A 12,617-nucleotide genomic window follows, 5' to 3' on the forward strand; every position below is an offset into this window, starting at 1 on the left:
ATCTTGCCAGAAAACATGACCTATCCATGGTACTACATCAGTTTGTTTTTTATAACAGTTCAATAGCAAACCCAACATAAAAAACCTCCAACACCCCAGAATGTTCCATATACTGAATACTTGTCTGTATTGAACAACCTGCCAAAAATTCTCTCTTTTGAAGTAGAAGAAAAACCTCAAAGTCTGAGACAGTTTTATTCTTGCTTCTTAGCAACATGGCCAGTTTATGGAAAAGACTCCTTCTGATGGTGTGAAAATGGACTCTGAGGTAGACGGCAAGCCCAATTACAAGAAGTTCTTTTATTGTAGTAGTAGGAAATTTTCCTCAGATCAGCAGAAGTATTTCAGTGTAAAAATACCCTATGTTCTAGCTTACAGAATCTGTTCTGGTCACCATATTTCTTTCTGTGCCTAAATGCGAAGTCTAATTTTACTTCACAGTTTTAATTAAGACTAAAGTCCATTATGAAATAGCCTGATAAGAATTAGCAGGTCCTTACATGACCTGAGCCTCAAATAAGAAACATCCTCAGCCTGTGTTTAATAAATAAATAAAGTAATACTGTCCATTTGCATTATACCAACTGCTGAAGTTGGAGGATTATCTTTCTAATTTCCTGTTGGGGATGAAATAAAGAGGAAAAAAAGCATATGGAAGCTCAAGAAGTTTTTTCAAAAAATAAATTCAAAGAAAACAGGTGGAGCTCTTTCTCACTGGACCCTGATTTCAGATAAAGATCACATAAAATAAACAATTAGAGCAAACGGAATACCAGAGTTAGGTGCAAGTTTAATTGAACTTTTACCTAAGGATTGTGCCTAACTTTTGCAAAATAAAATGCTGAGATGATTTAAGTAGTGTTAGAGGGCCAGGAAGGGAATTAATAACCTCATTAATTCTATTATGAAAATGGGGAAGACTGGACCGTGATACTTTTGGAAGAAATGAAAATGTGATTGCCTCCAGGCTTGCCTGCTGAGGCCTGGCATTACGTGGTTGAAGTCAGTATATGCTGTACACTAACTTGTAAACTTCAGAACAAACCTTTGTTCTTTCTGTCAGCAAGTTCTGTTGATGCAGTTTCAGTCTATTGTACAACTCAATGTAACTTGGAAAATGGCTGTATTAAGGTAGAAAACAGAATGTTTTCTCTCTTGGTACACAATGTAGCATTTAAGTGGGTTAGTCAATTACTTGGTTCACAGGAAAAAAGTTTAGCCTTTTATCATTGGTTTAAGAGGTAAAACTTTTTTTATGATGAATGCTTTTTAACAGCCCTGTTTTCTTTCTGGTTTAAGTAAAACTATTTAACAATGAGTTTTCATAAACAATTTTGTTATTCTTCAATGCAGTACATTCAGTTAGGAAAAAGGAGTCTGAGTTTGTTTCTAGTGAAATATCCTCACCCTGAGGCAGCAGGTTGTCATTTCTCTTTCCCTCAAGTTTTCATTTCTTCATAAATTAGTAAACACTGAAGACACCAGCTGTGCTTGCTCTGACCAGTCATCATGGAGCTTTGATCGGTACACATAACCCACATGCCAAGCTTTCATGTGGCCTTTTGGTTGTAAGGTTTGTTTTGACAGACAGTATCCCTGAAGCTTAGGTTCAGACAAATCAGAAAATGGTCCACACAGCAGAAATTAAAGAATAATAATTTCTTTGTGGATATGATGCCTTTGCCAGTATCTAAATACAACTAAGTGTATGAAGATCAGAATAAAACATTGTATACACTCATAAGAGAAAAGGTTGCAGGAGAAATGAATGGAAATCTGTCTTGCCATGCTAGTAACGTATTTTTAAGTGTTATTTTGTGACAGCACTACTTGAGTGTTTGAAAACTATTTGTTAAATAATGCGTCCAATTTCCTCCTTTGTTACAACACGTATTTCTCCATGACAGTGCTTTCTAAATGCATTTTTAATGTTCTAACATTTTTAATGTTCTAATGTTCTAAGACTATACCTATAAATACTTCTTCATCTTTGAATTTTTAGTTTCTTTCTGGGACAGCTGTGCTTTTGAGATATGATCCCTGTTATTTCCATACTAGACTGAACACTAATTTGTTGTGTTTGACACACATTATTCATCATGAGGTTTGGCATCAGTGCAAAAGCAGTGCAGTGCTAAGTGCACTGCAACTGCAGCAAAGCCATGAAATAGTGTTCCCAACAGCATCGTATTTCGGCATAAGGCTGAAGCCTGAGAAGATGCAATTGTGGTGTGAGATCTGCGATGCGGGAAAAACACAGGGTTCTCAGATCAGTTTCTTGAAGGGCACATAGATTCTTCCTTTAAAATCAATTAGGTTTGCATTTACAAGTCTGGCATTACTTCACTCTATGGAACTGTATTTTGTGAAACATGAATCAAGTTGTTGGGTTTTTTACACCCCCCCACCCCCCATGCAGAGTACTCGGTATCCCTGCTACATACGGAGTTTCAGGCCGCGGGCAGGTACATGGCTTAGTTTGGGGGTTTCTGTGGGGAGCAGCTTAGCAAGGGATGCCGCATCTATCCTAAAGGTGTAAAACCCACTCAACTGGGTCGGCCCCAGGCTCTGCCTAGCTCAGTGTCCTGCCTCTAGCGGCGGCCAAAGGGGATGCCGGGCGAGTCCACATGAACTGGCGCAGCCTGTGGTGGTGCTCTCACAGGACATCCAGCCCTCTGCGGATATTAAGCTTTTAAATGAAAGTCGGTTTTAAATTCTGTATGTAGTGGCTCTGCGGGACATTCCATAGATTTCCCGAAGCGCCCTCTGAAGGCCGGGAAGCGGCCACAGAATCCCGTGGCAACACGTTCCCTCGCCCGCGCTGTGTGCCGTGAGGAAGCGCTCCCCTGTTCGGAGAGGTCACTGCTCCTTCTTCCCGGTGCTGCGGGGCTCAGCTCTGGCTCCCGGGACACGAACCCGGCCACACACCCATCCCAGAAGCCAGGCTGCCCCGGCGCTGCCGCCGATGCGGGCGGACTGGCGGGGCGGCGCTGTGGGCGCTGCGGCGGCGCTCCGGGCGGCTCCCTCTGTGGTGCCACCGGCGTGGGCGGGGGAGCCGCTTCCCCTTCCGCTGCCCTTGTTGCCCGCGGGAGGTGACAGGACCAACAGCCGCGATGTGGCGGAACGTGCTGGTGAGGCCCGGGGACAGCAGCCCGCTGCGGCCGGGGTTGTGGGGGCTCCCTCGCCATGCCCGCCCGGGCGGCGGGACCCGGCCGTGGTGACCTCCACCCCGCCGGGCGCTGCGGAGGGACCTGCGGGGGTCGGGGGGAAGGTGTTGCCCTCCGGGTCGCGGCCCATTCGCTCCGTGTAGTCCTGAGCTTTAGGGTCTTGAGGGGACGATGTTGATTCAGGGGATCTCGGGTATACCTAGCCCGTCTCCAAGGAGATACATTTTATAGCGTGTTTATTTGGGATGGGCGGGGGGAGGAGGAGTGTTGTCCCGTTACTTGCAGCCACCATCACCTGGATGTTTGCCCTCCCCGTGCCCGCGTTTCTAGCGGTGATAATTTTGCGGGGATCGGTGAGTGTTGTCAGTGTTGGTTGAAGGAGACCGCTGGCACCTCGCTGCTTTTGCAAATGGCTGATTGAGGCATTAACCTTTCACATTTCAGTCTCCTACAGCAGCTCAGAGCTACAGCCGGCTCTTCGGCTTTGACACTTGACGTGTTAGCGAAGGCAGACTGCGCCAGCAGAAAAATTATACGTAGATCATTGCTTTTGGGCGCCTAACCTGTGTGATCAGACTGTCCTGATTTCAGCTCAGGACATGGCAGAGTGTTCTTAAGCTGTGTGTGTGGCAGGGTGGAGGTGTCTCCCCAGCTCTGTGAAGGTTATTACCTGTGCTGGGGGCTCACAGGTGAACTGCAGCCGTGACAGAACATCCTTGTCTTCTCAAAAATGTTTGATATGAATATTATCGTCCCTTTTGTTAGTCAGACACAGAACATGGTGCTTAAAACTTAGATCTAAGGGGCAGAGGCTGAGATTTCCCCAGAAGGATGCTAACTGCGAAGATTATGCTGCAGATCCATAAATCTGTTGTATCCTACTGAAAGTAATTTTCCTGAGTTTTTCCATTTTAGGTAATCAGTCAAGCAGTCTGTTGAAAGACTTACTGAATTCAAAACTAGTGGGTTTTGGTGAAGTTTTGTTTGTTTGTTTTTAAAAGGCTTTCCATTTTTTTTTCCCTGTCTCTTCCACTTATATCATGCTTTAAAAAAAATTACCTAGTGTGAACAGAGCTGAAAAATATCCCTGTTTTAAAAACACTGTTTATCTTTTATTTCAGGCTCTTCGCCAAATTTCCCAGAGAACCATAAGCACTGCTTCACGCAGGCAGATTGAAAATAGAGTTCCTGAGCATCAGAAACTTTTTCAGGTATTGAGCAAGTTGAACAATTTTAGTAGAGTAACAAGGTTATAGTAGATCATAATTGCATACATTTTATTTCTGAAGAACTGGTCAGACTCTTCTTTACACATGAAGAGAGCTCTTGAAATCAGTTGTATGATTATAGTGCTTGTAATCAGCAGTTATTTTCTACAGACACTAAGAGTATTTGTACATGTACACTTGACTTGCTGTCTCTTCAGGGCTTTTTTACTCTATGAAATGATTTATATCTGAGTTAGGCACTGTACAAAGATGAAGTATTCTGAAATGAGTTGACATGGGGGAATATGTCCTAAGAACAAATAGAGAAAAACAGCAAGTGAGAGGACAGAAATACAGTGAAAAGTTAAGCCTGAAATCTTGCAGCTATATCTGTAGTTCATAGATGAGGCCCATAATTCTTAATGAGGATGTAGTATTATTGTCTTGCTCAGTTATGAAAACCGTAAAGATCTTAAGTGATTGGATTCATTCCTAGAAAATTACTTAACCTTTAAAAACAACTTCTGAATTTCTCTGTTCCTGATTGATAAGGCCACCAAGTGAGAACTAGTGAAAGCAGGGAACATTTAAGAGCATACTCCCAACCGTGAGCCATAACCTGGAGGTGTAGTTTCCTACTGAGGATGGACTGGGCTTCAGCGATGTGAAAAGGACAAAGTATATTAGAGTCCCACTTTAATAGTTTTTGTATCTTCTTGCTTTCCTTTCCCCTGAAAGAGAAAGCCAGTCTTCTGAGACACTGCGTAAGGAGCAGAGTGTTGATTGTGGGCCAAAGGAGGAAGCAGGATGTTGGTGATGGGTGAGGTCAGAGGTCCTGTTTCTGCTGGTGGAAATCTCTAGGCATATCTCTTCCTCCTCCTGTTCCTTTCTTGTGGGACAGCAAGTTAAGCTGGGCTGCGTTGCAAGTCACTAGCACAGGAGCCTGGATTGAATTTTAGAACAGTGTGAACTTGTGACAAAGGTAAAGATCATGGGACTGGTGCCCGGGAGTTTTACTTAGGGTGGAGCAAAACAGTTTCCTGTGTGACACCAGGTGCAGGCTCCTCCCCTTTTTGCTCCCAATAGCAGAGATTAACTATGCTGGAGATGATTAGGAAGTTTCTAGGGATGGTAATCACATCCTGTGCACCTGAGGGGGCTGGTAACTGGTGTCAGAAGTGTTTAGGCATCTGCCAGTCACTGCTATAGAAATGAACCATGCACATCATTTACTATACTCCCCAAATGAGTGTTGTTCACCTGATACCAGAGTGAAAGCTTTAAAGACAAAGTGGGATCTAAATAAGGTCCATTGTCTTTTGGGGGTTGGAAGGATAATGTGGGGAAGCAATTCTTCTTCTGGGTAATTGTAGTTATATTGACACAATATTGCAAGAATTGTATTTAAATAGTTTATTTTTGTCACTTGTTTCCATTAGGAGGATAATGGCCTCCCAGTGCATCTTAAAGGTGGTGCAAAGGATGCTCTGTTGTATAGAACCACCATGGTTCTAACGACGTTTGGTAAGGCTAATACTACAGTCTTTATGCTTTGGTATAATTTCCAGTGTGCTAATATTAAAATACTTTCTCTTTGGTACAATCTCCAACATGACTGGTGTTTTCTCTGTAAATCAGTTACACAGTTCCTTTGGTTTGTTCTTTTAGAACACGCACAATGCATGTAGAGAAGGAAAAAAACCCACATTTAGACATACTGTATATATTTATTTGTGCTTTTTCCAAGTTTAGCTTTTCAGATGGCTTTTTCCCACACTAAGTACTGTGGGCTGAATACTCCTTCAGAATTCATGTATAATGTTAGAGAACTAATTAGAACTACTTAGAAAGCCTATTCTGAAAAGGAGAAAAACGTAATTATAGCATATATGTAAAAGATTTTTCTCACTAGCCTGACTCTTCTTAGGGCTGGGCGATACTCAGCATACTGAGTTTTCGTGTGGTGTGAAAACCAGTGGAATTATATCCAGGGTTCATAATACTGCATATATTTAACCTTTATGTTGCTTGTTACATAATTTTGTAATAGCCTCTAACCTAAATATGTTGATCTAATGGATTTTCAGTTCAGTTGCTTTAAGAATGAGTAACAATTACTTTATAATTGTCTGTGTAGGTTCCACAAACATGCCTCTCCCCACTTTTTTTTTTTATTTTGTTTCTTTATTTTTGTGCAGTCTGTGGAGAGGTATTTAGAATTTTTTTTCTCGAAAATATGAATCATCAAAAAAAGTAATTGAGACATGGCTATGGAAATGTGTTTTGCCTGAAGTGCAGCTGCTTGTTGTCAGTATTTCTTCTGGAACAAACTGCTAAGCTGACTTGAAAGGAATTCTGTTTGCCAATCTGAAAATATCTCTTCTGTCTCTTAATTCAGGAACAGTCTATACTATTTATCATCTGGTTGTCTCTTCAATGCCCAAGAAGCAGAAATGATTCCAGTTCAGGATGCCTCAGTGACTAACATCTCTTTGTCCAGTTCCACGTGACTATGGTGGCAGCTTATACTTATTATAAGCAGCTGGCTGAATGCTTGGAATCATAAATTAATTGTAACATGTTAACTGCAATCAATAAAGCAGTTTATACGTGGTGGTGTGGTGGTCTGGACTGTATCGTGTTCCTGGGTGTGAGCATCTTCAGTCATAGGCTTGCCAAGCTGGTGAAGAGAAACTAAAGGAGTATTACTAAGTTTGCCAGGGGAGGAGAACCTCAGTCCATCCCAATCTTCCTCTCAGTTGATGCCAGAGCCAGCCACAGATGCCCAGAGCCTGAAGTGGAATTGCAGGTCAGTAGAAGCATCCGAAGAGCATCATAAAGGACTCCCAGACACTGCAGCCAGTAAGTCAGATTCACCAGGGACACAACTGCAGTGCCTCTGTGAAACACACACAGTCTGGGGAATGAACAGGAGGAGCTGGAGATGTGCTCACACCTGCAGGGCTGTCATCTCAGTGGTAGCACTGAGAAATGGAGTGCTGGCTCCTGCAACTGGAGTGCTGGGATGGAAGGACAAAGGCTCTGTAGGAAGGATGGTCAGGGGAGACGAGGTGATATTGCCCTCTATGTCAGTGACCAGCTGGAGCACATGGATCTCTGCCTGGGGAGGGATGAGGAGCCAGCCAAGAGCTTATGGGTCAGGATTAAAGGGAGGGCAGGGGTGGGTAACAGCAGTGGAGGTCTGCTACAGGCCACATGACCAGGAAGACTGATTGGATGAGTCCCTCTATAGGCAGACAGGAGCAGCTTCACATTCACAAGCCCTGGTCCTCAGGGGAATTCAACCACCCTGATACCTGTTGGAGGGACAACACAGCAGGGCATAAGAAATTCAGAAGGTTCTTGGGAGACATTGATGGTAACTTCCTTCTCTAAGTGATAGAGGAGCCAATGGGGAGAGGTGCTATGCTGGACCTTGTTCTCACCAACAAGGAGGGGCTGATGGTGAATCTCGAAATAAGAGGAATCTGATTCCTGATCATCCAAAGGTGACAGTTTTTACTTTGCAGAGAGAATAACACTACCCTCTGCAGCTCCAGATGCATAGAAGTCATGTCAGTTGAACTGAGCACCTTCCTCTTCAAGATTTTTTTTTTAAAGTGGCTTTTCTCTGTTACAGCTGAAGGGAGCACCAACCATATGCCTTAAGGCAGGTTATGTGCCTTAGCAATAACGTTGTTGACTAGTGCTCACCTGCTCTATTTGCCAACAGAACTGAATGTCAGCTCTCTGCATATATAGAGACAGAACAAATGGCTGATAAAGGTAATGGTTTGATCATGATCCTTTCTGAAGTCCTTCTCATTCGCTGGCTGAGGTGGTTATCAGCTTGCTGTGATACTGACAATCACAAATGCAACCGAAGATCTGTCATTGTCTTGGGGGAGAAAAAATTGTGGTTTAGAGTTGGGAAGAGATAGCCAGCAATAACTACTAGTTGCTGACATGTATTTAGGAAAAACCTTATAACTAAAGTAGCTAGCCTTGCCAGTGAAAATTCCTGCTCCATGAAAAATGCTTCTAGGAAGCATCTTTAAGTTGGCAAGTATGGGAATCACTTGTAAGGTACCCCTTACAAGGTATCAGTGCTTCTTCCTAGATTGATGATTACAATTACCGAGGAAAATCATCATGGAAACCAGTTGTAGCTGTGCATCCTTAGTTAGGTTTTATGTTCCTAACAGAATTTGTGCCTTCGTAGCTTTCCTGTCAAATTGCTACTTGTGGATTATTATGCCTGAAGTTTGGCACTCTGAACTCTTGTAACAAACAGAGTTTCTAAAAAAAACCCCAAACAATTTCATCAAAATAATCCTTTTGTTTTTCTTCTCAAGGGAACAGTGGGATTTTCAAATATGAAAATGAGCTCAAAAATCTAGCTTCCCACTACAATGCTATTTTAAGCCTCTTGTGGGTTAGATTTGTTTAGAATTTTTTTTGCTATCCTGGAGAACCAGAGTATGCTTGTTAAACTTGAGGCAAAGTGGAAGAGAAGGGCCTGTGTACTCAGAACTCTGTAGTAGAACCAAAAATCTTAAAAGACAGGGTGAGTGGGGGAATACCCCTCAGTGGTAGCCTCTCTGCACAGGTGGCTTTGGCCAACTATGACTAAAAGAGTAAGAAATGTCTAGATGGATGTGTTAGAAGAAGGTTTAGGAAGTGGGGTACTGCTTATTTTGAGATGAACATAGATAAGGAAGGGAAACCTCACAGCACAATGAACTATACTTCACAGAATCTGAAGCAATCAGCCTGCTCTCTGATGCTGGTAAGGCTTCTGCTGCTACCATGTGCCTGGAGTTACTGTCAAGATGTGCACCAAGTGATGGGCATCTGGCAGGCAGCATAAGGAAAGATCAAAATATTTTAAAAGCTGCCATCCTTTCCCAACCACAGGAATTATGAAGAATATTGAAAGAAGGGCAATTGTTTAAATAGTCTAAATTAGAAAAATCCTGTGATGAGCTAGGCAGTAAGTATGTGTTTATGTGTGCAACTGAAGCAGAACGTGCAGCTGTTGCTGTTCTTGCACTGAACCATGTCTCAGAGTCCACTGTGTGGGGATCAGTGGCAGCCTGTGAGCTGGGCTGCAGGGAGCAGCCCTGGTGGGACAGCGTGGGGGGTAAACGCAAGCTGGGAAGAAGAGCTTCATACTACAAAGCAATTGCTATTTATAGACAGAGCCTTGAAATGTTACTTAAATGGATATCAAATGGCAAAAATTTGTTCTGGCAGAGTTGGGTCTGGTAACCCTGAAATGTGTCCCTGGAGTCTGCAGCTGGAGGCCGGCAGGGGAGCGGTTGGGGACCTGGTGGCACTGCCAGGGCTGCGCTGTGCAGCTGCCGAGCGCTCGCGGGGAGGCGTTCGCAGTCCGTGGGGCTGCCAGCACCTCAGGGTTTGTTCAGCTGCAGGAGCAGTAGGAGGAGGAAACCAAACAAGACCCACGGTCAGCTGCTCAGCACCATTTTATTGGACTGCATTACAAAGCTAACAGGGAAGTTCCCATCTACTGTGTATTCTATAGGTAGAATTATTTTGTTGCAGGCACGTCCACATCACTAGTTGCCAGAAGATGTAAACTGGCTGCCTATACTGCCTACACTGTCTCTAGGAAAAATGCAAAAAGAGAGCTATGTATTTTCTCTAGGCCTAAAATTATCTGAAGATCTACCTCCAATCTCCCTATGGGTATTCTATGAGTAGCAGAAAATAAAATAAGCAATGTGCATTACGCCTTGCTAATGGGGAAAAAAATTATAAATTTAAAAGAATAAATAATATGAAGTCATGGACTTCTAGCAGTTAACATGCTTAAACCCTGTACTTTTCAGATTCTACTATCAAAGTGCTTAATTATTGCCATCTTTAAATAATTTTCTGGAATTACGTGCTACACCTTACTGCAGTCCTACTTTTGATTTGTGTTTAGGCAATACATAGAGTCTAAAAATTTCATGTAAACTTTGCTATTTCAAGTTAATGTAAAATTTATTTTTCAATTACTGTTATTAGAAATGGGACCTATAATTCTTTAATATTTTGTTTTAAAGGATGGGAAAGCCTCCTGGAGCTGAGGATGTGGGAACACTGTCCTGGCTTCCACTGAGCTGAATTGTTCTGATTATCACCTCAAACACTTGGGGGACATTTTCCATTAGATAGGCAAGAGTACTTCATCCCTTCAACTTTCCTTGCCACCCTACTTTGCATTACTTAAGCTTTTAAACTTCTATGTTTTTAAGATTAACAAAGAAAGCTTAGGGAGGTTGGACTAGATGACCCACTATGGTCTGTTATAGTCTGACCCCTTCTGTGATTCTGTAGAAGCTTAGTAGTGTCCCAGCTTTGTTAGAATGAAAAAAAAATCATTCATGCTACTTTGAGAGAAGTGACTATTCAAATAATAATCAGACAGATGAAAGAGAAGAAAATTAAATCCTCAGTGCTGCAGTTCTAGGTTACACAATCCTTTCTGGGACTCCAGATGTACAGACCATGTTTTACTTTCTCCATTTGGAAGGTAGCTGAGAATATCAATTCTTAGGATGGTGCCCTGGGCTACATTTTCTTGGCTGTTGAATATATGTATAGATCCAATTAGCCTGACACACACAAAAATTTCCCCAGTAAAAGTCTTAGGACTAATAATACACAGTAACACGACATTGACTTTGTAAAAGACACTATGAAAAAGTTCAGAAACTCTCAGAAGTAAAAAGAAAACACTGAAGAGATCTCTTAAGTGTATGTTCTTATTTGTACCTTTTTTTTTTTTTATTATTTTTCCTGATCCCAGAGTACAATATCACTTTTCTAATGTTGCTTACCTTGGCTATCAGTGCTCTGAACTATGAGAAAGCATGATGAATTTTCTGGAGCATGTTTCATGTCCTTACTCTCCCATTCTGTTACATATTAGAACTGGAGGTTAACCTCATAGTTGGTAGGATGAATCAGACTTTCAGAGGCAAAATCAATCCGATCAACCTGACTTGACCCCAAAGAAGGTATTTAGGCAATGAGTAAGTAAGAACCAATGTATCTTTTCATGTGCATGCTTGTATGATTATGTTTTTAAAGAAGTTCCTTTTAACAATAACACCACCTTCTCTAATCTAACTTGCCTGAGCCTTTTCACTTATTTTTTCAGCAGTCAGTTAATTCTGCTGTAAAAATAATGGCTTGTCCAGAAACACAGTCTGAGGAGAATGTCTTGGCTGGACTGTACTTTTTCTGAATGTAAGTATTCAAGTCTTCAAACTCAGTGGGTAGTACATACAGTCTGTGATATATGTTTTGGTCTTGCCTCAATATTTTTCAAGAGTTGCTGTTATTATTCACAGGTTTTCTATTAGACTAACTGATCACAGCCTTCTCCAAAACACATCTAAAGCTAAAGCACTATTGTATTTATTTTCTCAAAAAGATATGTCCTCACAAAAGAGGTAATTGGCTGCGATTCCTGTTCGTAAATGTTGTGACAAACCAAATTAATTCTCAAGGGCTAGGGAGGTACTTAAGGAAAGTGGTTATTTCACTGAGTCCCCAGTCAGGCAGTCCTGGTTTTAGATCCTCGAAGAATACCAGTACCTGTTTACAGTTCACTCAGTTCAAAAAGCATTCACTCCTATTGCATATTGCCTGCTGTGTCCTGCAGAAAACTGCCAAAGAGGGATGAATTTGTCCTTTGTTTATGTGTTTCTTTCTTTGAGTTCCAATCCACCAATCTGAACTCTGAAACACAGGTATCTTTCCTCACTTCTGCCTGGTTTATCAGGTGCATCTAACTACCCTCCCTCTCCCTTCATGGTATTTTATTCTTTTATTGTTATGTTAACCCACTTTGGCATTTTCATTCCTGAAAATGTCTGTCCATTGCCTTGTTGGGTCTCTGCTGTCTGCAGAAAAGGCAAGATGCTGTTTGGTAGGCATGGAAATAAATTGGAAAGCGACGATCAGGTAAGATCTGGTAATGTTTAAGCTTTACACATACCAGAAAATGAAAGGAGGTACAATAAAAAATACCACAGGAGACTTTGAGTTTTAAAGTTATCTAAGTTAAGGGTTCCTAAATAGAATTGTTGCAAATAAGGTCACGGTATTGCTTTAAAAGCATATTGCAGTGTAAGTGCTCTCTTTCCTCTGTGAACAACATGGGTTTGACTGCTAACAGAGTCATAAACTGAGAGAGAAGTAGAGTGTCTTGTTATATGTCAATCTA

At 42.0% G+C, this 12,617-nt stretch overlaps 1 protein-coding gene across 1 annotated transcript; it reads left to right on the forward strand.

Annotated features, from left to right (window-relative positions):
* The first annotated feature begins 3,013 nt into the window (after positions 1–3,013).
* LOC126640522 (cytochrome c oxidase subunit 7A2, mitochondrial) lies at positions 3,014–6,989 on the forward strand. Its single transcript, XM_050316360.1, has 4 exons — positions 3,014–3,131; positions 4,289–4,378; positions 5,815–5,899; positions 6,774–6,989. The coding sequence occupies exons 1-4, from the start codon at positions 3,114–3,116 to the stop codon at positions 6,830–6,832; spliced, it is 252 nt and encodes an 83-aa protein (XP_050172317.1). The 5' UTR covers positions 3,014–3,113; the 3' UTR covers positions 6,833–6,989.
* The last annotated feature ends 5,628 nt before the right edge of the window (positions 6,990–12,617 follow it).

Source organism: Myiozetetes cayanensis, unplaced genomic scaffold, assembly GCF_022539395.1.
Source record: "Myiozetetes cayanensis isolate MyiCay16 unplaced genomic scaffold, myiCay2020 scf2-11, whole genome shotgun sequence".
NCBI lineage: Eukaryota > Metazoa > Chordata > Aves > Passeriformes > Tyrannidae > Myiozetetes > Myiozetetes cayanensis.

Coding starts and splice junctions, on each gene's coding strand:
- LOC126640522 (XM_050316360.1), top strand. Junction 4,379..5,814: donor AGCATCAGAAACTTTTTCAG/GTATTGAGCAAG, acceptor TGTTTCCATTAG/GAGGATAATGGCCTCCCAGT. Junction 5,900..6,773: donor CATGGTTCTAACGACGTTTG/GTAAGGCTAATA, acceptor CTCTTAATTCAG/GAACAGTCTATACTATTTAT.